The 26,330-nt window shown below is 40.6% G+C and overlaps 1 protein-coding gene across 1 annotated transcript in view; it reads right to left on the reverse strand.

Annotated features, from left to right (window-relative positions):
* CACNA1S (calcium voltage-gated channel subunit alpha1 S) overlaps positions 1-26,005 on the reverse strand; it is a 107,314-nt gene extending 81,309 nt beyond the window's left edge. The window contains exons 1-6 of the mRNA XM_070748865.1: positions 25,842-26,005; positions 14,557-14,662; positions 5,039-5,178; positions 3,277-3,410; positions 1,692-1,844; positions 315-520 (exon numbers count right to left, since the gene is read on the reverse strand). Of these exons, the coding sequence (XP_070604966.1) occupies positions 315-520; positions 1,692-1,844; positions 3,277-3,410; positions 5,039-5,178; positions 14,557-14,662; positions 25,842-26,005 (903 nt within the window). The remainder of the gene's footprint in view (positions 1-314; positions 521-1,691; positions 1,845-3,276; positions 3,411-5,038; positions 5,179-14,556; positions 14,663-25,841) is intronic.
* Positions 26,006-26,330: the final 325 nt, after the last annotated feature.

The raw sequence follows: 26,330 nt of genomic DNA on the forward strand, positions 1-26,330 counted from the left end.
GGTACAGGGTTATCCAATAACCTCGTCCCACAGCTTCATATTATTTGAATATATAGGGTAGGGTAGGGTAGGGTGGGGTGGGGTGGAAGAGAAGAGAAGAGAATAACAGAGAATAACAGAGTTGGAAGGGACCTTGGAGGTCTTCTAGTCCAACCTCACTGCTTAGGAAGGATACTATACACTGCTTCAGACAAATGGTTATCCAATCTCTTCTTTAAAACTTTAAAACCGATGTTGAAGCATTTACAACTTCTGAAGGCAATCTGCAACATGATCGATCTGGCCTAGACAAATATTATTCATGCTCAGCCTACCCAATAGAGGACTTCAGTCCACCCCTCCATGGAGATACACTGGTAGACAGTCAGCATAGCAAACCCAAAGTTATCGAAGTGAGTGATGCCATGGTTGGGCCCTGCCCATGGGCCCCTGCACTCAGAGCCAGGAATAGTGCAGGGGCGTCCATGGCCTGAGGTAGAACATGGAGATGGCTTTTCATGTTCCACAGTGGCCAAGATATCTGAGGAAGGAAGCACAGAGGCAAATATGAGGATGGCTCAAACCACGTTGTATCCATACATCTCAATATGTGTTTAGTCTCTAGTTTTAACTGAAACTGAGTTTCAGAGGTAGAGATTTCACACTAATCTTCATAAAGTGACCCCCACAATCAGAGGGGTCAATCCACATATCCCAAAAGCCCATCTATGTCGCCAGGCATGGGAAAATTGATTCCTCCGGCTGTTCCGCTTTATGTATGGTTTGTTGTATGATTGTTTTTAATAAGGGTTTTTAAAATTGTCCTTGATTTTAACATTGGATTTGTACATTGCATGTTTGTTGCAAGCTGCTCTGAGTCCTCGGAGAGGGGCGGCATACAAATCTAATAAATAATAATAATAATAATAATAATAATAATAATAATAATAAACTCAACAGACGATCCAAAGTGCAGACTCTGTAAAGAAACAGATGAAACAATCAATCACATACTCAGCTGCTTCAAAAAGATCGCACAGACTGACTACAAGCATAGACATGATGCTGTGCCGGTAGTTCCGGCACTGAAACTTGTGCCAGAACTACCATTTACCAATGGCAAAGAACTGGTGGGATCATAAGCCCGAAAAAGTGGTCGAAAATGAGCAAGCAAAACTACTGTGGGACTTCCGACTTCAGACTGACCGAATTCTGAAACATTGTGATCGTGGAGAAAAAGAAAGTATGGGTCATCGACATTGCAATCCCAGGAGACAGCAGAATTGAGGAAAAGCAGCTAGAGAAATTAGTGAAATACGAAGATCTAAAAATCGAGCTGCAACGACTCTGGCATAAGCCCATGAAAGTGGTCCCAGTGGTACTTGGCACGCTGGGCGCATTGCCAAAGGATCTCAGCAGACATTTGAAAACCATCGTAATTGACAAAATCTCCATCTGACAATTGCAAAATGCCGCTTTACTGGGATCGGCAAACATAATTCGCCGCTACATCACGCAGTCCTAGGTGCTTGGGAAGCGCCCGACTGGTGATGAAATACGAAATCCAGCATAGTGATCTTGTTTGCTGTGTTGTACTGACATAATAATAATAATAATAATAATAATAATAATAATAATAATAATAATAATAATAATAATAATATCTCCTATATTTAATTCATTATGATTACATTAAGCAGCACATTCCATACCTGTCCCATTGTAATAGCAGGTCTTGTGCATTTTGCCCTTGAAGAGCTCCTGCCCCACTATGGCATAGATAATAAGCATGAAGACGACAAGTACAGCAATATGGAATAGTGGCAACATGGCCTTGATAATGGAGTTCAGTACTACTTGTAAACCTAAAACAGAAAGGAAGAGAATAGGTTGTTCAGCATATCTTCTGAACTGACAGTTACTATTATATTGTGTTATTTGACCTCATTGACAACTTTAAATTTTATGCCCTGTAACATGCTCTGTGGTAGCAAATACAAGATGATGTGCTAAATCTCATAGCAACAGACACAACAGATCTATGCTATGAGACCTGAATCTGTTCTCTTCAGAAAGCATCTTAAACCAGTTTCATTTCTATAGCATAAGATTTCAGTTTTGATTCCCTATATGCAGGGGTGGGCTGCTGCCCGGATGTGGGGGAACATAGTGGGGTAGCGAAAATGGAGCTCCACCCCATAGCACCCAATTTGCACAGAAAGATGTTGAAAGAAAATGCAGGGTGTCCTGCATAAGCCATGCCCACGGTGTGGTAGTAAACATTTCGGTAGCCCTTCACTGCCTTTATCAGTGATGGTGAACCTATGGCACGGGTGCCACAAGTGGCACATAGAGCCATATCTGCTGGCACAGATGCTATTGCCCTAGCTCAACTCCAGCGTGCCTGTGTGTGCTGGCCAGCTGATTTTTGGCTCACACAGAGGCTCTGGGAGGATGTTTTTGGTTTCCAGAGAGGATCCGAGGGGGGATGGGGGAGGGCATTGGAGCCTGGGGAGGGCGAAACACGAGCCTACTGGGCCCACCAGAAGTTGGGAAACAGGCTGTTTCTGGCCTCCAGAGGGCCTCCAGGGGGTGGGGGAAGCTGTTTTCGCCCTCCCCAGGCATTGAATTATGGGTGTGGGCACTCACGCATGCGTGATAGCGTGCATGCATGCGTTTTCAGCACCCAAAGGAAAAAATGATTCGCCATCACTGGTCTATATTTCTAGAGTAGAGCTCCCATCTTTCACACTCATTGAAACAAACTGAAAGAGAACATCTTGAAGTGAGTACGTTCTCCATAATTTAAGATATTTTAATTCTACTGTATGGTAATACTGCCTGGTCCTGGCCACCATTATGCAATCTTATGTGATGAATAAGATGCCACTTGCTTATTGGTTTCTTCCTCTGCTTGGCAGCTCTTAAAACTACTGAACAAAGTCTCCCAGAGATGGGTGGCAAATAAATTCAATTAATCGATCAATCAATCAATCAATATTTCATTGTCTCACAAGAACTTGTTAATAGGGCTAATTCTTAGTTTAGGCTGCAAGGCAGAACTTTTGTTGAATCTACATGAATAAGAAAATGGCAGTTTTAAAACTATCTTGTTCGAGCTACATCTATTTGCCTCCTAATTTCCAGAAATAAGTTCAAATAACAACATATTTATATGAATATATTATTTCTCAGTTGACCTACATGTGAAATGACTCACAGGAATCGTATCCTTTCACTACTGCCTTGGCTTCCTACAGCCACTTATTTATTAAATACCAAGGGCATTTTACTCACTTGGTATCCCTGACACCAGACGTAATGGCCGTAGGACTCGAAATGCCCTCAGAGCTTTGACGTCAAAGCCACCTTGCCCGCTAAGGAGCGCGCTCTCCATCAAACTAATTCTCTCCAAGATCACTGTGAAGACCCTTCAGAAGAAATGGAGAACGAAAAGGTACAAGGTGGGAATAATGTAGAAGTCAATAGAGGATGCTAAAACATTAAAAGCTGAGCTATATGGATGAAAATGTTTCACCCAGTAGAAGCCATAGAATTTTGCTTTTATTTTTTCCTTTGAAAAACCTAATGAGGTTATTCTACCTCATGTCACGGGTCAGCAGATATTGTTCAACAAAAGCTCATTTTGATGAAATGGCAGAAATGACTTTCATTTACACAGTAGAAAGCTGCACGGCAAAAATATATAGTTTTCTCTCTGTTCCTATGTGGATACTTCAATATGTTTTCCATTTGATAGTGGCTTTATAGGAAAAAAAGTAGCAGAGTCAGCTTTTTTATTGTTTGCAACCTGGGGTAAGCTAAATAACTTGTGCAGGAAATGACCACCTGTATCCATCTTTGTAGCACAATAATAAGAGACTGAACACAGAATGTATATATTTGATAAAAGGGTTGGGGTTTTTTTGCTTTGAGTCAGAGAAAATGTTGGTTTAGAATAATTTTATACTGCAGCTCCCATTGTCAATGGATGGGGAGGGTGGCTGTTCTCCAGTGACAGCCAGAACCCCCAGATTGGGAATCACTGAGTGGGGGGAAAAATAAGTTCCCATAGGATTCAGCTGACCCACAAAGGCTACAAATTTCTGCTATATGATTCACTTTCGGGCAAGATTGCTCCCTTGCTCAGATTCAAAGTTATCAACTAGAACAGGAGAATAAACAACTTGCTATTCCTGTTTGTATATATGTATTTATAGATGGGAAGGTCAAGCTTTATTATGACCTTTGAATAACACACACACACGCACTAAAAGAAAATGATCATTTCTACATTTCTGTGTCTACGGTGGGATCAGAATTCTCAATCTCCCAGTTTTTTACATTCACCAAACTGGCTCTGGTTGAAAATAATAAGCTATAAAAAAGCACAAACACTAAAGAATGAAACCAGAGAAAACAACAGCAAAAAGAAATGAATATTGGAATACAGTGCAATAGATGTACAGTGGTACCTCTACTTATGAACTTAATTCGTTCCGTGACCAGTAGAAAAGTTTGTAGGAAGAAGCAATTTTTCCCATAGGAATCAATGTAAAAGCAAATAATGCGTTCGATTGGGGAAACCACCGGGAGGGTGGAGGCCCTGTTTCCTCCCAGGAGATTCCTAGAGAGGCCCCACGGAGGCTTCTCCCCGCCTTTTCTGGCCCTGTTTCCTCCCAGGAGATTCCTAGAGAGGCCCCACGGAGGCTTTTCCCTGCCTTTTCTGGCCCTGTTTCCTCCCAGGAGATTCCTAGAGAGGCCCCACGGAGGCTTTTCCCTGCCTTTTCCAGTTACACTTTCGGAGGCTCAGGTTTGTAAGTGGAAAATGGTTCTTGAGAAGAGGCAAAAAAATCTTGAACACCTGGTTCTTATCTAGAAAAGTTTGTAAGTTGGGTCGTTTGTAGGTAGAGGTACCACTGTATATAACAATTAAATTGTTTGTTAATAACTTACAGTGTACTATGCAAGTTTTCAAAAATAAACTCCATTCAAATAATTTTATTTTACTTAGTTTTCCCTTCACCACAAAAGACTTGAGTAAAATGACTTTGTTTACCCCAAAAAGACTATCGTAAAATCCAGCACATTCCAGCCATTTCGGAGGTAAGCATCTGCATGGAATAGAAACCCATAGGCAATTATCTTTAGCATTGCTTCAATGGCAAATACTATCAGGAAGAAATATTCTAGCTTCTCCTGCAAGATATAGAAAAAAGGGGAAAGATGTAGAATATTAGTAATTATAGTTTCATTTAAGTTTCTTGTATACTATGCTGCTTGAAAAAGCATATCTTTATTTCTCTACATATATATATATCCACACCACATTTCGGACATAAACACTTTAGAAAATGTCCAGAGATACTTTACTAGAAGAGCCCTCCACTCCTCCACTCACAACAGAATACACTACACAACTAGACTTACAATCCTAGGTTTAGAAAGCTTAGAACTACATTGCTTAAACACAACCTAAGCATAACCCATAAAATCATCTGCTACAACGTCCTTCCTGTCAGCGACTACTTCAGCTTCAACCACAACAACACATGAGCACACAACAGATACAAACTTAAAGCTCCAAACTCAACTGCATGGAAAAACGACTTTAGTAACCGAGTAGTACTGGATGGAACTCACTACCTGATTCTGTAGAATCATCACCTAACCCCTAAAACTTTACTCTTAGACTATCCACTCTTGACTTCTCCCGATTCCTAAGAGGTCAGTAAGGGGCGTGCATAAGCGCACCAGGGTGCCTACCGTCCCCTGTCCTAATATAATGTATATAAGGATTGTTATATCTTTGTATACTACCAATACGTACTTGACAAAATAAATACATAAAATAAATAAATAAGTGACCATCGGTCATTGTTTTGACCTTTAAAAAGATATAAGCTTGAGAGATCTTATAAATAGAAACAGAGAAACATAGAAAACTGACAGTACAAAAAACTCTTTGAGGGTTTTTTGTTGTTTTTTGTTTGTTTATTATGGTTCATCATACAGTCAGCCGAATGTTCAAAATGACTTTTGTAATCATATTACAAGCAATTGCGTCTTCTTTGCAGATGATGTAAAACTATTTAACACCACCAACAATGCTGCTACCCTTCAAAAGGACCTTGACTATGTGTCAGAATAGTCAAACAATTGGCAACTTCAAATCTCAACCAACAAATGCTCTGTCTTACACATTGGCAAAAAAAATATCAGAACATAAAATACAAGCTAGGTAGATACAACCTTGTAGGTGACACTTACTCTGTCAAGGACCTTGGAGTACTCATCTCTAATGATCTTAGTGCCAGAGTCCACAATAATAACATTGCCAAAAAGACATTAAGAATTGTTAACCTAATCTTGCATAGCGGCTCCTCCAGTAATATTGTACTGCTAACCAAAGCATACAAAACATTTGCTAGATCAATTCCTGAATGTAGCTCATCTGTTTGGAACCTGCACTGCATATCGGACATTAATACAATTGAATGTGTCCAGAGATATTTCACAAGAAGTGTCCTCCACTCCTCTGCTCGCAAGAGAATACCTTATGCCACCAGAATTGAAATTTTGGGCTAAGACAACATAGAACTTCGTTGCCTTCGATCTGACCCTAAGCGTAGTACATAAAATTATCTCCTATAATGTCCTACCTGTCAATGACTACTTCAGCTTCAGCCACAACAATACACAAGCACAAACTTAAGATAAACTGCTCCAAACTTGATTGCAGAAAATACGACTTCAGCCACAGAGTGGTCAATGCCTGGAATGCACTACCTGACTCTGGTTTCTTCCCAAAACCTCCCAAAAGACTGTCTTTAGACTGTCTAAAGCCGACCTCACTCCATTCCTAAGAGGTGTGTAAGGGGCGTGCATAAGCGCACAATGTGCCTACCATCACTGTCCTAATGTTCCCTTTTATTTCTATCCATTTCATGCATTCATAATCATGTTTATACTTATATCTGTTATCTAACACATGATTAGATAGATAGATAGATAGATAGATAGATAGATATTAGAGATAGATAGATAGATAGATCGATAGTTAGAGATAGAGATAGATAGATAGAGATTAGATATAGATAGATAGATAGATAGATAGATAGATAGATAGATAGATAGATAGATAGATAGATAGATAGATAGATAGATAGATAGATAGATAGATAGAGATAGAGATAGATAGAGATTAGATAGAGATAGATAGATAGATAGATAGATAGATAAAGAGAGAGAGAGAGATAGATAGATAAAGAGAGAGAGAGAAAAAGATATAGATAGATAGAGAGAGAGAGAGAGAGAGACAGACAGACAGACAGACAGACAGACAGACAGACAGACAGACAGACAGACAGACAGACAGACAGTCACCGCTGCCAGTTCAGCAAGTGGCGGTAATTTTCTTCTACCAGTTCTAAATAACTGGTCTGAATTTGTAGCAACCCACCACTGCACTAGATCCAGCAGAGAGGGCATGGATTCCATCAACTAGGGAGATACATTTGGTGGGCCCTAGGCAGTGGGCCTGTGATGGGGAACCTATGGCACTCTCTGCAGGCACGCAAGCCGTTGACCAGCTAAACTCCACTGCGCATGCAGGCGTGCCTCCCACGAGCCGGTTGATTTTTGGGTCAGACATGCTCATGCTTTCTGCTCACTTTCTGGGGCCCGTGCCTTCTCAGATCTCTGGAGATTCCACCCCAGGGCTGTTTGGGCATGCAAGGCTTCTACCCCCCCAGCTCTGTTTCAGGAAAGGAGGCTTTTCCCATCAAAGTTACACTTCCTAGCTGCATTGGGGGAAAGGAAGCTTTCTCTCCCACTCCCAGCTCTGTTTGGGGAAGGGAAGCTTCCCCCCTCCCAGAAGTAGGTCTTTTCTGCTGTTGCGCTTGTTATGGAATATCCCCCCCCCCCATGAAGTGAGGTTGATTTCACTATTTTTGTTATTCTGAAGGTGTCTCAAGACCTGGTTGTGCCATCAGCCCTGGAGATGTCAGGTAAATTATTGAGGTGGCTCTGTTATTTGCCCAATAAGTCCTCTTTTTATTTTCATTCTTATATTCATTCATTCATTCATCCATCAATTTTCGGTCACAATTCAAAGTGTTGGTTATGACCTTTAAAGCCCTACATGGCATTGAACCAGAATATCTCCGGAACCGCCTTCTACCGCATGAATCACAGTGGCCAATAAGGTCCCACAGAGTTGGCCTTCTCCAGGTCCCGTCAACCAAACAATGTCGTTTGGCGGGCCCCAGGGGAAGAGCCTTCTCTGTGGCGGCCCCGGCCCTCTGGAATCAACTCCCCCCAGAGATTAGAACGGCCCCCACCCTCCTTGTCTTTCGCAAATTACTCAAGACCCACCTTTGTCGCCAGGCATGGGGGAGTTAGGATATTCCTTCCCCTAGGTCATTACAAGTTATGTATGGTATTTTTGTGTGTATGTTTGGTTTTTATAATAAGGGTTTTTAGTTGTTTTATTAAATTGGATTGTTACATGTTGTTTTTTTATCATTGTTGTTAGCCGCCCCGAGTCTGCGGAGAGGGGCGGCATACAAATCCAATAATAATAATAATAATAATAATAATAATAATAATAATAATAATAATAATAATAATAGAAATGGCCTAAAAACAAATCAATTGTTGACATTAAAATTCTTTTTTTTAATAGCCCAGAGAAAGAAGGATTTAAAAAGCGGTTGAGGTTGCAACAAGGAAATGAGGCAGATGACAATGATGAGAATGAGGCAGAAGAGGTAAGAAGTTTTCCTTCTCAAGTGTGTGTAACTTTTGTGGTCTTTTACTCACCCACCCATAGGTCTCCATTTACTGCAGAGGCCTGATAAAGAGGCTGAAAAAACAACTTCTCAAATGAGCTTTGCAAGACAGAATAAACAACCTTTGGAACGGAACTTTGTAAGGCTAATGTTTGTTTGTTTGTCTGTCTGTCTGTTTGTTTGTTTGTTTATTTATTGGACATTTATTCTGCCCCTCTTGGAGGACTCGGGGCCGCTTACAACATATAATAAACAATATACAATATTTTAGCTCCAATTAATTAAATTTAAATCTAAAACCCCCAAAATCATAAAAAACAATCATTCCATTCACTCAATATTCTCTCAACACGTTCATTGGCCAAGGGGCAAGAATCTAGTAGTCCCAAGCCCGGCAGCATAAATGAGTCTTAAGACTCTTACGGAAGGCGAGGAGGATGGGGGCAGTACAAATCTCTGGGCGGAGCTGATTCCAGAGGGCCGAGGCCCCCACAGAGAAAGCTCTCCCCCTAGGTCCCACCAAACGACATTGTCTAGTTGATGGAACCTGGAGAAGGCCGACTCTGTGGGACCTGACCAGTCACTGGGATTCATACGGCAAAAGGTCCCACAGAGTAAGGTCCCACAGAGTTGGCCTTCTCCGGGTCATGTCAACTAAACAATGTCGTTTGGTAGGCCCCAGGGGAAGAGCCTTCTCTGTGGCAGCCCCAGCCCTCTGGAATCATCTCCCCGCTGAGATTAGAACTGCCCCCACCCTCCTTGTCTTTGGTAAACTACTCAAGACCCACCTATACTGCCAGGCATGGGGGAGTGGAGACACCTTTCCCCCAGGCTTTTTTATATTTTATGTTTGGTATGTATATGTTGTTTGATTTTTAAATATGATATGGTTTTATATGCTTCTTTTTTAATATTAGATTTGTTTCTCTATAATATTGTTTTTATTATTGTTGTGAGCTGCCCCGAGTTTTCGGAGAGGGGCGGCATACAAATCTAATAAATTATTATTATTATTATTATTATTATTATTATTATTATTATTACTAGCAATGCTTTTTTATTATACTGATAAAAATAGTTCTTGTTGTTTATCATTCACTAACCAACTGTTTCCTAGCTTTGTTGTACTCTGTCTTGTTTTGGGTAGCTGCTAGGATTTGACAATAAATATAAACAAATAAAAAGATTAATGAACTAATTCTTAGGGGGAAAATATCTGCTAAAACAATCAATTACACAGTAGTTTTGACTACTCAACAGTTTGAATTAACAAAAGGACAGAGAAGATGCTTGTCATATCTAATCATCTCTTGAGTGGCTGTTACCAGAATTGTAACAAAGAAGAAAGGAGACACAATCTGGCAATAATTAGGGAGAGTTAAGGATGAGACTGTGGTTATCTCCCCGCCCCCTACTATTTCCTCCTCCAAGTAAGGAGGGTTTTTTTTCTAGCTTGTGATGGCTTCTTAGCTGCTACACCCTCTGAGTCAGCATTTCCAGGAACCCCATGGAACCTAGTTTGGTTTCTCAGCTGAGTCGATGGGCATATTTTAAATAGGTCCCCTGTGCCTTTACATAGCTTGCATAGTAGCATTGCTGGTCAGTGGTGCATATACTCTCCTCATCTCTTCCTTATTCCAATGTTTCTAAAAAAAAATCAAGTGGGTGCTGTCAGATGAAAATATCTTTCCTTCCTAAAAAGTGCTAAGTCCTTATAGCGCTAAGTTATAAGCAATGGATTAACGGACCACAAACCTGGCAATTATGGTGCCGACTTAAAGTTCTGGTTTAGTATGATTTATATCACTATGTTTACTTTACTTTCTTTTCTTTTCTCTTTGGGATGAAGGCGATGATGGAACACCATCCATTGTTTATTTATTTTTATTTATAGTTTGTATTGGAAGGGACCCTGTGGGTCTTCTAGTCCAGTGTTTCCCAACCTTGGCAACTTGAAGATATTTGGACTTCAACTCCCAGAATTCCCCAGCCAGCATTCGCTGGCTGGGGAATTCTGGGAGTTGAAGTCCAGATATCTTCAAGTTGCCAAGGTTGGGAAACACTGTTCTAGTCCAACCTCCTGCTGGTGCAGAAGACGCGATACCAGTGATGGTGAACCTTTTTTTCCTTGGGTGCCAAAAGAGCATGGGTGTGTGCTATCGCGCATGCTCGAGTGCCCACACCCATAATTCAATGCCTGGGGTGGGTAAAAACAGATTATCTCACACACACCCCAGAAGCCTTCCGGAGGCCAGAAATGGCCTGTTTCCCAACTTCTGGTGCACCCAATAGGCTCATAACTCAATCTGTATAGTCTGGAGGACAGAAAGAAAAGGGGAGACATGATTGAAACATTTAAATATGTTAAAGGGTTAAATAAGGTTCAGGAGGGAAGTGTTTTTATTAGGAAAGTGAACACAAGAACAAGGGGACACAATCTGAAGTTAGTTGGGGGAAAGATCAAAAGCAACGTGAGAAAACATTATTTCACTGAAAGAGTAGTAGATCCTTGGAACAAACTTCCAGCAGATGTGGTTCGTAAATCCACAGTAACTGAATTTAAACATGCCTGGGATAAACATATATCCATTGTAAGATAAAATACAGGAAATAGTATAAGGGCAGACTAGATGGACCATAAGGTCTTTTTCTGCCGTCAGTCTTCTATGTTTCTATGTTTTGCCCTTCCCAGGCTCCAAAGGCTTTCCTGGAGTTGGGAGAGGGTAAAAACCTCCTTCCCCATCCCCCTGGAGGCTCTGTGGAAGCCAAAAACATCCTCTCAGAGCCTCTGTCTGTTGAAAAAATCAGCTGGCTGACACACACATGCATCTTGTAGCTGAGCAAAGGCAACAGCTAGCATGCCTGCAGATATGGCTCCGCATGCCACCTGTGGCACCCGTGCCATAGGTTCGCCATCACTGCCCTATATAATCCCCGACATATGGCACTTCAGTCTCTTCTTGAAGGTCTCCAGTGTTGGGGCATTCATGACCTCTGCAGGCAGGCTGTTCCATCGGTTGATCACTCTCACCATCAGAAAGTTCTTCCTTATTTCGAGGTTGAATCTCTCCTTGGTCAGCTTCCATCCGTTGCTCCTTATCTGGCCCACTGGTGCTTTGGAAAACAGTGTGACCGCCTCCTCGCTATGGCAGCCCTTCAAATATTTGAAGACTGCTATCATGTACCCCCTGGACCGCCTCTTCACCAGACTATCCATGCCCTGCAACCTTTCCTTGTGTGCTTTGGTTTCTAGTCCGTTTATCATTCTGGTTGCCCTCTTCTGCACTCTTTCCATTGTTCCTGTCTGGTGTTTTATTGCCATACTGTAGATCTTCCAGTATCTTTCCATTTCAATGTGTCAATATAACAGCCCGAATTTGGATCCTTACATACTTTCTACCCTACTGTTTTTTCATTGCATCCTTCCTTATACCCATTCAAAATATTTTGGCTGTTCTATTATAATATTGTAATATAAGCCTTCCAGAGTTGTGATATATCCTGATATCTGAAACAAAACCTATAAGAGCTAGCCCTATGAACACACCCTGGACAGATTAGTGTAGGGGGAGAGTGCTATAAGGGAGGAACATTTGGAGGCAATCTTTGCCCTGTGCATCTTTTTTCTGTCTCAAAATCAGGACTGCCAGGAGTGAAATGTTCTCAGTTTGCTCGTATCTGTCAGTCGTTGGAGAACTGGTTTCAAAGGAAGCTCACTTGCCCAGATGCTGCCATTTTGTTTCTTTTACGCAAAGCATTCTGTGCATGCGCAGAGGGTAAAAGAAGCCAAATGGTGGTGTCTGGGCGGGTGGGCAGAGCCTCACACTCCCTTTATGACTGGTTCTCCAACAACTGACAGGCATGAGCGAACTGGGAGCATATTATTATTATTATTATTATTATTATTATTATTATTGTTGTTGTTGTTGTTGTTGTTGTTGTTATTATTATTATTATTATTATTATTATTATTTAGATTTGTATGCCGCCCCTCTCCGTAGACTCGGGGCGGCTCACAACAATAACAAAGACAATGTAAGAACAAATCTAATAATTTAAAAAACACTAAAAACCCCATTATTAAAAGCAAACATACACACAAACATACCATGTATAAACTGTATAGGCCCCGGGGGAGATGTCTCAGTTCTCCCATGCCTGATGGCAGAGATGGGTCTGAAGAACTTTACGAAAGGCAAGGAGGGTGGGGGCAGTTCTAATCTCCGGGGGGAGCTGGTTCCAGAGGGTCGGGGCCACCACAGAGAAGGCTCTTCTCCTGGGTCCCGCCAAACGACCTTGTTTAGTCGACGGGACCTGGAGAAGGCCAACTCAGTGGGACCTAACCGGTCGCTGGGATTCGTGCAGCAGAAGGCGGTCCTGGAGATATTCTGGTCCGATGAAGGGCTTTATAGGTCATAACCAACACTTTGAATTGTGACTGGAAATTTATCGGAAACCAATGCAGACTGCGGAGTGTTGGTGTAACATGGGCATACCTTGGGAAGCCCATGATTGCTCTCACAGCTGCATTCTGCACTATCTGAAGTTTCCGAACACTTTTCAAAGGTAGCCCCATGTAGAGAGCATTACAGTAGTCGAACCTCGAGGTGATGAGGGCATTTCACCCCTAACGACTGCCATATGAGCAAGAGTCCACCTCACATATATGAAAGCATCATCCTTCCATACAAAGTATTCGGTACAGCACAGAAAATCATGCCCCACTACTCAATTTTAACCAAAGGCTTATTTTAATGCTATGGACAGTGAGCAATAAGTTGACATGTAGCAGGAGAAACCAAATGCAAGACTCCCTTTCATTAAATTTCCCAAATCTCTCCATCTGGTAGAATTCAACCAGGTTTCTTTTCTTCTTTTTTTCCCTAATCTACATTTACAGGTAACTTCCCCCTCTCTGTATATACTTAGGAAAATGTTATATCTATACTGAATAGGAAAGGTGAGAAGATAAGCAGAGGGGAAAAGCCACACAACACATTTCCAAATGAAAAATATTGACCTATTTTGCCATAAAAAAGATAAAGCATCTACACACACCTGCACCCAAATGCTAGTGAGCAAAGAAAGGATGAAATCAAGAAACAATGAACACTACTGCAGATATTAAAACTGCCAATGCTCCCCTACCCCCAAAGCTGTACAAGAATAAAGTCTCATGGATCTTTGTACAAGTCATTTTATACAAGCCATTTTATTTCTATCCTAAGTAAAAAAAAAAAGAGAGGGAAATAATGTCCCTCTCTGTCATAATTTTGCACACAACTACACAAACTCCTACATCCTCTGAAAACAATAAATCCAAGTTATTATGAAATATTAAAAAATAAACACAAACATTATTTCGAGAGCTGAGTCGTAACTGGGTCCAGGCAAGGCGGACCCCCAATTACGACTTCAAATTAAATTAAACTCAGTCCTCAAATGATTGGATGAGGTCAACCCATCTTGGATGATAATTCCACCCACTATGGAGAAAGCTCCCAAGCTTTCCTTCAGTTTTTACAGATACACAGTTCAGACATCAACATTTAAACCTGTTTTCTTCTCTGCTAATGAAAAGATAATAACATTGTATTTTGCCCTATTCCAAAGAAATACAGTAATTTCTTCTCCAGCACACTTTAAACTGAGTTTTTTAACTTTAGCAACTTTAAGATATGTGGACTTCAACTCCCAGAATTCCTAAGCTAGCATGCTCTGTAAATATAACAGTGCCCCCCCCCCAAAAAAGAGAGACAGAGTAAAAGAAATTGGAGTGACTTACAAGTCTGGAATTCACTTTGTTGGTATCATCTTCAGGCATGGGCAGATAGATAGCCAGTGCAATACAGTTGGCAAAGATAGTTAATAAGATGATGGTCTCAAAGGGCCTAAAGACGCTTGTTAAGGAACATCGGATTAGATTATATAATTTGTGGCAAAGACTATAATAATAGAAATAACTATAAATAATAGAAACAATAATGATATGTTAGCCCATCTTTCCACATCCTAGTGTTTACCACACACACCCCCCGTCTCAGAGTAAACAGAAAGTCAATTTATCAAAAAAAGGTGCTGTACGCACGCACTTTAAACAACCAAAGTGCTCCCCCACAAACAGCAGGCCTGGAATGCTGCAAGAGGCAAAAACAAACAGAACAGATAAAGGCAGCTGTGAAGATGTACTTAACTGTGAAATATCCAAAAAGTCTTAGTAAGTCCTGGAACAGTCCAAACCAAAAAACACTCGTCTTTCTCCAAATGGATAAACTCCCACATGCGCTCTCTGCCACGCTGGTAATTTATCATCACCCCATTAACCTAATTGCCTCAGCAACAAGTGTTCACCCTTATCTCTGATGATACCTGCGCAGTTGGTCCCTTCTAGTCATGAGTCTGCGCATTCTGCCATTTATCCATCGATCAGAGTCTGATGACGTACTAATGGAGTCATTACCTAATGGGCTGGCTGCATCTATCTCTCTATCTGATTCTTCTCCCCCAGCATCTGACCTTGGTAGTGAATCTTCACTGTCAGAAGCTGATGGCAGTAAGACAAGTCTCTGGGAACCTGAGGATTCTCCTAAACCAACATCAAAATTCCCCATTGCAGGAGCTGGCCCAGAGCCAACCACAACAGACCACGCTTGGTGTACTGCATTCAGTTTTGGTCGCCCCGATGCAGAAAGGATGTTGAGACTCTAGAAAGAGTGCAGAGAAGAGCAATAAAGATGATTAGGGAACTGGCGGCTAAAACCTATGAACAACGGTTGCAGGAACTGGGTATGTCTGGTTTAATGAAAAGAAGGACTAGGGGAGACATGATAGCAATCAGTGAAGGGCTGCCCGTCGTCGGCCCTACTGGTAAACTTCCAGGAGGTGGCAGAAGTGCACACACAGGTTGCAGGTGGGTTGTGCGTGTCGGTGCAAGATTCGGTTTCTGCGCATGCGCCCAAAGCCAAATCTCACCTGAGGACACACATGCGAGTGAGATTTTGGCGATTATTGCCAATATTTTTGCTTCCGCGCATACGCAAAAGCAAAAAATCAGCAAAAATCGGTGAAATCTCACTCATGCGAGTGTCTTCACACAAGATTTGGCTTCAAGCTCATGCATAGAAGCTGAACTTTGCACGAGGTTGTGCAGCTGCGCACACTTCCCCAATTTTACTAACACTCTGTAGAGTGGCCCACACTGGGAGCAGCCCATCACTGATAGCAGTGTTCCAACATCTCAGGGGTTGCCACAAAGAAGACCGAGTCAAACTATTCTCCAAAGCACCTGAGGGTAGAACAAGAAGCAATGGGTGTAAATGAATCAAGGAGAGAAGCAACTTAGAACTAAGGAGAAATTTCCTGACAGTTAGAACAATTAATCCATGTCTCTAAGTCATGTGATCTCCTTTTGCGACCTTCTGACAAGCAATGTCAAGAGGGAAACCAGACTCACTTAACAATTGTGTAACTAATTTAAGAACTACAGGGGTTCACTTATCAAATGAGGCAAGAAAAGACATAAAATGGAGCAAATTTACTTAACAAATTTCCGGCTTAACAACTATTTTGGGCTCAGTTGTGGTCGTAAATTGAGGACTAGCTGCATAGCAGCATTCTCTGTTGAATGCTATGGCATAAAACTCTATTGTTCCATATTTAGATTAAAAAAATAAAGAGTAACTTGAACTGAACTCAACTTCACAAACACAACCATAGTTTTCTTGGTAACCATACATAAATCAGTTGCCACTGATTTTCTCACAGGATGGTTTGGGAACTTCCCAGTCCGATTTGCAGCTGGGAGATTTTTAGTGGTTTCCCCATTCCAAATTATAATCCTGTTTTACCCTGTTTAGCTTTGCAAGGGATTAGCCAATTAAGAGCTAAGGCACTTAATTGGCTTTTGTTTTAAACTATCTTTAAATTAAATTATACGTAATGTATTGTGAAAATGATACTGTGGAAAGAGTGCCCCAGTTAGCACTCAGAGGTGGGATGATCCTTGGCTACGCTGGAACCCAACACACTTTATTCTGGCAACGATCTGAAAGGTTACTTTCCTGGCTGGAGCAAAAGCAACATCTAATCTATGAGAAAACATTTTCTGGCTGTGACATAGTTATTAGCTGCAGGGATATGAGGGTCTTTGAGATGCATGTAATGTAACTTGTATATTGCACAAGTCAAAAAGAGTGGCTTTTAGAGTGGTACCGTCTGCATATCTGAGGATGTTGATATTTCTCCCGGAAATCTTAATACCAACTTTTGATTTCATCTAGTCCTGCCTTTGCGGTGGACGCGGAGTAAGCACACGGACACAGAAATGGGTTATAAAATGGGTCACATTTATTATATTCAACCAGGACCTACAGAGGGCGGAAACGTCAATCCCCTTGAACTTGAACTTGAACTCCCCCATTTGCTCCCTGCCACGCACTTGCGTGTGGGGAGGCTCACCCACCCAGATACTCGACTCTGGGCGAGTGAGTGAGCCCCAATGGCATCTCCCCTCCATACCCGAGCCGGCCGAGCCCTGTAGCCATGTCGGGGAGCGGCCGTTCACCTTCCAAAAGGTACCCAAAGAAGATCACACAGTTGCTGAAATCCCCATTTTCTGCCCTTTACCGCTTCCCCGTGACGGTAGGGACAAGGAAATTAAATGCCGAATAGATTGCTGAATTAGCCTGATTAAAAACTAGAGTATGCTGGACACCCCCTATCCGCGTCCCCACTCCCGCAGTGTGGAGTAGGTGAAAAAACGATCAAACTAGAGGCGTTACAGCTGCCAAAAATTCGCCCCCCTATGGTGACCACTTGATCACGCTACATAGAGGGAGAGTGGGTGGGTGCCAGCCAGGCCATGTTGGCGGCAGCGCAACAAAGAGGGAGGTGAGCGGCCCTCCGCCCCCTTTTAAACAGGGAAAGAGCTCGCTCGCCTCCCGGAAGTCGTCATGCCCCGCACCGACGCGGGGCATGCTGGGGCCATGAGGAGCGGGAGGGGGTGCCTCCTCACTGTGCGCCCACTCGCCGCCCCGCTCTGCCTCCCTGCCACCAGGATTGCCGGCGTCCTGCGGTGCTCCACTTGCCACCGCAATCGCCGCCGGCCTGAAGGTGGCCGACGGGGTTTTCTCATGATGTGCTCTGCATATAAGTTATATGATATTATTACAGAGATCTCTTCAATAAAATTGATGATATGAAGGGAACGTTTCATGCAAAGAATGATAAAGGACCAAAATGGCAGGGTCTTAACCAAGACAGAAGAGGTTAAGAAAAGATGGCAAAATTGCAGAGAAGATACAAGAGTGAGCTTAATGTCCCTGATAACCATAATGGGGCAGCCACTGACTTTGAGCCAGACATCCTGGAATGTGAAGTCAAATGGGCTTTAGGAAATCTGAGCAACAACAAAACTAGTGGAGGTGACAGTATTCCAGCTGAATTATTCAAAATCTTAAAGATGATGCAGGAGCTCAATTCAACTAACTTTTTACATTAAGTAATATGAAATATTATATTTTCCTCAATAAGAAAGATTATGCTTCAATAACCAAAGAGCCTGGGAAAGAATAAACTACCGATCTTTCAAGGATAAGAAAATAATTTATGTCCTAGCGAATCCTGAAAATGCTGATTAAATAAAACACAAACAATGGCAAGGGAAGGAATTGATTGACCAAAAAGAAAAAAGGAAGGAAGAAGAATGAGATAAGCATTAGAAGAACATTGCCACAAATGGATGGATAGATCAACATATAAAACATAAATGATTGTTCTGGCCTCAGATTTTCTGATTTATTTTTACCAAGTTCAATACCATAAACTTAGAGAAACAAGTAAAGTTATACGGAAATTGAAAATACAAAGGTGAGAAATAGCAATTGTTCAATTACATAAAAAATAAATAGTTTGTAAGAAGAAACTTTATGAAATGTGAAGGCTAAAATTGTTGTCATGCTGTATGTAAATATATATTTTCAATTTAAAAGTACTCAGTTTGTAAACTGCAGTCCCTCTCCAAAAATTTACACTGTTGGTGACCAAAACCAAAAGAATCGGAGTGTACCTCCCTTTAAAAGAGGCAATATTGTACCCACCCAATGAGATCTAAGATTAGATTCTACATTCAGTGCAAACTGATTGCCTGCATGAAGAATGAAGACTAGGCACCATATCCATATGGCTAAATTAGGAGAAAAGATGTGTTAGAGTAATTAATAAAATGATGGACAGTGAAAGCACCAGGCAGCTGTGATAAAGAGAGAAATGGAGGCATATAAAGCTGGTGTGTATATGAAATGCACAAATACTTTGAGAGAGGGCTCCAGACAAGGCATTTATCAGGCTATTGTCTTGCCATTTCAAGGTTTATAGTACAGTGTTCCCTCGATTTTCGCTGGGGATGCGTTCCGAGACCGCCTGCGAAAGTCGAATTTCCGCGAAGTAGAGATGCAGAAGTAAATACACTATTTTTGGCTATGAACAGTATCCCAGGCCTTCCCTTAACACTTTGAACCCCTAAATTTACAATTTTCCTTTCCCTTAGCAACCATTTAGATTATTACTCACCATGTTTATTTATTAAAGTTTATTAAAAAATGTTTTTTAAATGCGGATGAAAGTTTGGCAATGACATATGACATCATCAGGTGGGAAAAACTGTGGTACAGGCAGGGAAAAAACCTGTGAAGTATTTTTTTAATTAATATTTTTGAAAAAACGTGATATAGCTGTTCCGCGAAGTTCGAACCTGTGAAAATCGAGGGAACACTGTATTTGCATCTGGTCTTCTGGCTGACCCTAAAGACAAACATCACTGCCTTCTATTTAGAATTCCCTGGATAATGTTTTTAAAATCTTTTATAGTTCCACAGAAATATAGCCCTACAGGCAAAATGAGTATTTCTTGAGTTGTTGAATTATTTCAAAAATCTTGCATTAGTACTTCCACTTTCTTTTGGTTAAATCCCAAAATTTCTGCCCACACTTTCCAGCATATGATATGGCTCAGGACTGAAATGCTCCCAGTTCGCTCGTGCTTACTGTTTGTGGGAGAGTCGGGCGCTAAGGGAGCCTGAGGCTCCGCCCATCCACCCGGACACTGCCATTTGGGTTCTTTTACCCTCTGCACATGTGCAAAGCATTCTGTGCATGCGCAGAGGGTAAAAGAACCCAAATGGCGGCATCTGGGTGAGTGGGCGGAGCCTCATGCTCCCTTCGCGACCAGTTCTCCGATGACTGACAGGCACAAGTGAACTGAGAGCATTTCACCCCCGATATGGCTAAATTCAAATCAAGATATGCAACAGGATTAGTTGATCGATATTACAGGTAGTCCTTGACTTATAACAGTTCATTTATTGACCATTCCAAGTTAAAACACGACTGCAAAAAATGACTAATGACCATTTTTTCACACTGATGGCCATTGCAGCATCCACATGGTCATGTCAGGTTGGCAATCATATTTACGGTGGTTGCCATAAATTGAAGACCTTCTGACAAGCGAAGTCAAGAGGATAAATCAGCGCCTAAAAAACAATAACTTATTGGACCCAAATCAGCACAGCTTTACTGAAGGCAAATCATGTCAGACTAATCTCTGATTTCTTTGACTATGTTGCAAAGGTGTTGGATCAAGGTGGTGCCGTGGATATTGCCTACCTGGACTTCAGCAAAGCCTTTGATACGGTTCCACATAAAGAGCTGATAGATAAATTAGTGAAGATTGGACTTAATCACTGGATAGTTCAATGGATTTGCAGCTGGCTGAAGCATAGACATCAGAGAGTTATTGTTAATGGCGAATATTCTGAGCAGGGACAGGTTACAAGTGGTGTGCCACAGGGGTCTGTTCTGGGTCCTATTCTTTTTAATATGTTTGTGAGTGACATAGGGGAAGGTTTGGTAGGGAAGGTTTGCCTATTTGCCGATGACTCTAAAGTGTGCAATAGGGTTGATATTCCTGGAGGCGTCTGTAATATGGTAAATGATTTAGCTTTACTAGATAAATGGTCAAAGCAATGGAAACTGCAGTTTAATGTTTCCAAATGTAAAATAATGCACTTGGGGAAAAGGAATCCTCAATCTGAGTATTGTATTGGCAGTTCTGTGTTAGCAAAAACTTCAGAAGAAAAGGATTTAGGGCTAGTGATTTCTGACAGTCTCAAAATGGGTGAACAGTGCAGTCAGGCGGTAGGGAAAGCAAGTTGGATGCTTGGCTGCATAGCTAGAGGTATAACAAGCAGGAAGAGGGAGATTATGATCCCACTATATAGAGTGCTGGTGAGACCACATTTGGAATACTGTGTTCAGTTCTGGAGACGTCACCTACAAAAAGATATTGACAAAATTGAACGGGTCCAAAGACAGGCTACAAGAATGGTGGAAGGTTTTAAGCATAAAACGTATCAGGAAAGACTTAAGGAACTCAATCTGTATAGTCTGGAGGACAGAAGGAAAGGGGGGGACATGATCAAAACATTTAAATATGTTAAAGGGTTAAATAAGGTCCAGGAGGGGTGTTTTTAATAGGAAAGTGAACACAAGAACAAGGGGACACAATCTGAAGTTAGTTGGGAGAAAGATCAAAAGCAACGTGAGAAAATATTATTTTACTGAAATAGTAGATCCTTGGAACAAACTTCCAGCAGACGTGGTAGATAAATTCACAGTAACTGAATTTAAACATGCCTGGAATAAACATATATCCATCCTAAGATAAAATACAGAAATAGTATAAGGGCAGACTAGATGGACCATGAGGTCTTTTTCTGCCATCTGTCTTCTATGTTTCTATGTTTCTATGTCAATGGGGAAGCCAGATTCACTTAACAACCGTGTTACTAGCTTAACAACGGCAGTGATTCACTTAACAAACGAGGGAGCAAAACTCACTTAACAAGGGTCTCACTTAGCAACAGAAAAGTTGGGCTCAATTATGGTCATAGGTTGAGGACTACTTGCACAGTATTTTAAAAATACTTATAGAGCGCTCTTGAACTACTTGAAGCATTTCAAATTAGTCTTGCAGAGATAGGCAACCTCATGCCCCAGGATATACTGGCCATGTAGACCGCATTTAAGGAATAGCTACATTCTCTCCCTCACTTTTCAATAAATTGTAGAACGAAGCATCACTTTACTTTCGGCATCATCTTTATTTCCCAGGTTGCTTTAGAGCTCCATTTGGGCTCTTACAGGCATTATTAGAAAAAAGGAGACATAAACTGGGAAATAGTGTTTCTTGGAAGGCTAGAAATAAGGACACAGACAAATATGATCGAAATGTCTTCCAATAAATAGATGATATTGTATAACTGACATGCTGCTACCATGACAGCCATTTCATGAAGGCCTACGTGTTTTTCTCTAAAATCCCAGATGTATCCAATAAGTCCCAAATCCAAAAAAAGATAATTATAGACCTTGGACTTATTATTTTAGCAATGCCTGGCAAGAAGTAAACTTTCAGATAGCCACAAGCATGAATTTAGCTGTGAAGGGTCTGAATTCATTTTTTCCCCCTTATGTATTCCCACCTGTAAAGATTATTTTACAAAGAAGAAAGAATACCATAGTGACCACCATTAGCGCCAATGACCTTGGCATATTCAAACTCGCTCAGATGCTGTTATCAAAACTGTTTATCATGGCGTCGATCTGTTGTCACTCTCTAGCCCAGGGGGTCAGCAACCTTAAACACTCAAAGAGTCACAAAGGCCCTAACCGGAAGCCCTCCCCTGTTCAATTCTGGAGTCAACTGGAAGTCCGATTCCCCCACCACAGAGTCTCGACTCAAGTCTCCTCCTAACACGGCGTCCTTTTTCTACTACCAGCCAAACTACTACTAACCAAAAGCCCTATCAATTGTGAAGCTGACTGGAAAACCCACCCCTTGCATGGAGTCTCCACCTGGCACACCCTGTTACCCTCCCCCCTCCACAAGCAGAATATCCTCCCAAAATTTTGGTGCCGACGGGCGACAGGGAGCCACAGCAGGTGGATGAAAGGACCACATGTGGCTCTAGAGGTGCAATTTTCACGTGACTGTTCCTGCTGCTGGTCTGTCGGGCAGAGCCATCTTTTTGTAAAAATCTTTTGGTTTTTTTGCTTCCTGCACATTACAAAAGAGGATCACATGATCCTGGATCATTGCAATCATCATAAATATGAGTCAGTTGCCAAGTATCTGCATTTTGATCACATGGCCATGTGCATGCTGCAATGGTCATAAGCAATAAGTAACGTTGCTACTTACCACCACTACGGGTATGATGCGCACACATCTTCGGGTCGCCAGCATGCCCGTGTGTGCATCCAAGTGAGATTTTGCTTCTGTGCATGCGTCAGAGAGATTTTGGCGATTTTTTTGCTTCCATGCATGTGCAGAAGCAAAAATTGCCAAAATCTCTCTGACGCACACGCATCCTCATGAGATTTAGCTTTCTGCGCAGAAGCAAAATCTTGCTGGGACACGCATGCATGCACGCCAGAGACACAGAGCTGCGCACACAGCTGCATTTTCGCTACTGGGACGCATTGTGCCCGGTACCAGGTAGCAGCCCGATACTGGTCATAAGTGTGAAAAATGGGCATAAATCACTTTTTTCAGTGCTGTTGTAACCAGTGAAGGGCTGCAAAAAAAATTTACTACCACGCTATGGCCATGGTTTATTTTGTGGGTGTGGCTTGCCGGCCATGTGACCAGTTGGGAGTGGGTTGACAATCATGTGACTGGGGGAGTGGCTTAAAGATCATGTGACTGGCTTAAACGTGGCCAACTTGATGTCACTCATGTCAAGGGTTAGGTTTAGGGTGCCTGGACTCTCCTTGCCTCAAAGAGATACAATTTCCCTACCTATTTACTATTACCTATTACTGAACATCGAAAATATACTATTTAATTCTATGTATATGTGTCATAGATATGTTCCATATTACACACAGGCACACAAAAATATACATTATCTACTATATAAACTGTATATGTATGTACACACACACAGCTCTTCTAAAATTATACACATTCAACCTCATTTACTGCGATAAGAAATACATATCCATAGCCCAGAAGGGAAAAAAGGGAAAAAAATCAAACTTTTGCTACCGATTCTCCAGTATCTGATCAAAATTTTTCTACCAGTTCTGCGTACCTGACCGTACCCATAGGAGTCCATCACTGGTTATAACTTCTAATGCTCATTAAACAAACTGTTGTAAGTCAAGAATTAGCTGTATTAATAATTGCCTTATTTCATTTCTTTCATTTAAATAGCTTACTGGATGTACACTATATTTTGTGACTCATGCCAGTATAATTACTTTTCTGATTGATAAGCTGTTTTACATCAGATTACAACTATGATTTTTAACAGGAGTCTAGAAAGATCACCTCGTCCAAACCCCTGCTCTATACCTTGTTCTTCTAACTTTAGTCTAGATACATTTCATACAATATATGTCTGTACAAATCCATTTTATCCAGATTATAATCCAACACAAAGATCGGGAGAGAATAACAAACCATATCGCCCTGAGTCTACGGAGAGGGGCGGCATACAAATCCAATCCAATCCAATTCAATCCAATCATAAAATAATAAAATAAAATAAAATAAAATAAAATAAAATAAAATAAAATAAAATAAAATAAAATAAAATAAAATAAAATAAAATAAAATAAAATAAAATAAAATAAAATAAAATAAAATAAAATAAAATAAAATAAAATAAAATAAAATAAAATAAAATAAAATAAAATAAAATAAAATAAAATAAAATAAAATAAAATAAAATAAAATAAAATAAAATAAAATAAAATAAAATAAAATAAAATAAAATAAAATAAAATAAAATAAAATAAAATAAAATAAAATAAAATAAAATAAAATAAAATAAAATAAAATAAAATATAAAATATAAAATATAAAATATAAAATATAAAATATAAAATATAAAATATAAAATAAAATAAAATAAAATAAAATAAAAATAAATAAAATATAAAATATAAAATATAAAATAAAATAAAATAAATAAAATAAAATAAAAATAAATAAAATAAATAAAATAAATAAAATAAATAAAATAAATAAATAAAATAAATAAAATAAATAAAATAAATAAAATAAATAAAATAAATAAAATAAATAAAATAAATAAAATAAATAAAATAAATAAAATAAATAAAATAAATAAAATAAATAAAATAAATAAAATAAATAAAATAAATAAAATAAATAAAATAAATAAAATAAATAAAATAAATAAAATAAATAAAATAAATAAAATAAATAAAATAAATAAAATAAATAAAATAAATAAAATAAATAAATATCACAGAACTCTTTCTCCATTCAACAAATGCTAGGATAAAATAACTCATGTGATGCAAGCAGATGAATCAACCTGAACAGATTTTTTTTTAAAAAAATACATCTTATGATGATCAATTAGTTTTTGAATCAGAACAAAACTATCCTGCAGACCTAGAGGGGGGAAATGCTAGTGTTTTTGTCAAAAAACCTTCCTGTTTAAGGCTCTCTGACCTCGGCTATTATATCCCCTCCGTCAGTTATAAAATCAGTTGAGGAGGGACAGGGATCTATTTCTGAACTCAGCGTAATGCAGTACAGGAGCCAGACAAATTAACCATCTCCACTGCATTCAGGTCTTCTATTTCAAAATCGGCATGTACGGCCGCTTTAGAGAAATGAGAAATTACAACATCAGTAAATACACGTCGTTATAGTAACCTCTGAGTTACGCATCGTTTGAAGGCAGGGTCAACATAAATGCTTGACTTCTTCCCTGTCTGCTGGTGTCTTTAAGAGAGACAGAGACCAACACCCAATCTGACTCCATCCCTGTATTTCTAGAGAACGTGAACAGAATTTGCTCAATAGATCCACGGCCACAAAAGAGTTGCAAGCGATATTTCTCAGCCTTTCCTCTTTGCCTTTGCTTCCTCCAAGTTTCGGTTGTTTACACCTGGTTGCTGGGCCCCAGGCCAAGCACAAATCATTCCAGAAGCTACCCCCACATTCCCACCCACCCCAAAAAAGGATACTTCCATTCCACGATGGCAATGCAAGCTTTCCGCACTGGGTTCTTGAGGGTGAGGCACAGCAAAGAGCGGGCTGGCCTGGGCGGAAGTTCCAGAGCAGTTTTCTTAGCCTTTTCCTTCTGCTGCTTCTTCTTCAAGCTGTCGTCTTGGGCAGATGTGGGCTCCATCACGACTCTTTTTCTTGCCTCCTTGAACCAGACTTCTCTTGTCCCTTCTGCCTCTTCTTTGGCCCACAGCTAGGCCCCCCCTTTCCCCAGCCCCTGGGAAGCTGTAGCCCCCTCTAGATCTCTCGCTTCGGTTGACCCAGTCTTCTCGGTGGAGAGTAGGGCTTCGGGGCTGGCAGTTGCCCTCCCCCAGACACAAGTACACCAAGCATGAGTTTATAATTAGCCATCAGCCTGGCTCCCAGGGCTGTCAGATTTCCTGAGGCAGCAAAAGGGCCTCAGCAGCTGTTCCTTCTTCATACTCGGTGCATTGGCATTTTTGAGCTAC

Source organism: Erythrolamprus reginae, chromosome 3 (assembly GCF_031021105.1).
Source record: "Erythrolamprus reginae isolate rEryReg1 chromosome 3, rEryReg1.hap1, whole genome shotgun sequence".
NCBI classification, from domain to species: domain Eukaryota; kingdom Metazoa; phylum Chordata; class Lepidosauria; order Squamata; family Dipsadidae; genus Erythrolamprus; species Erythrolamprus reginae.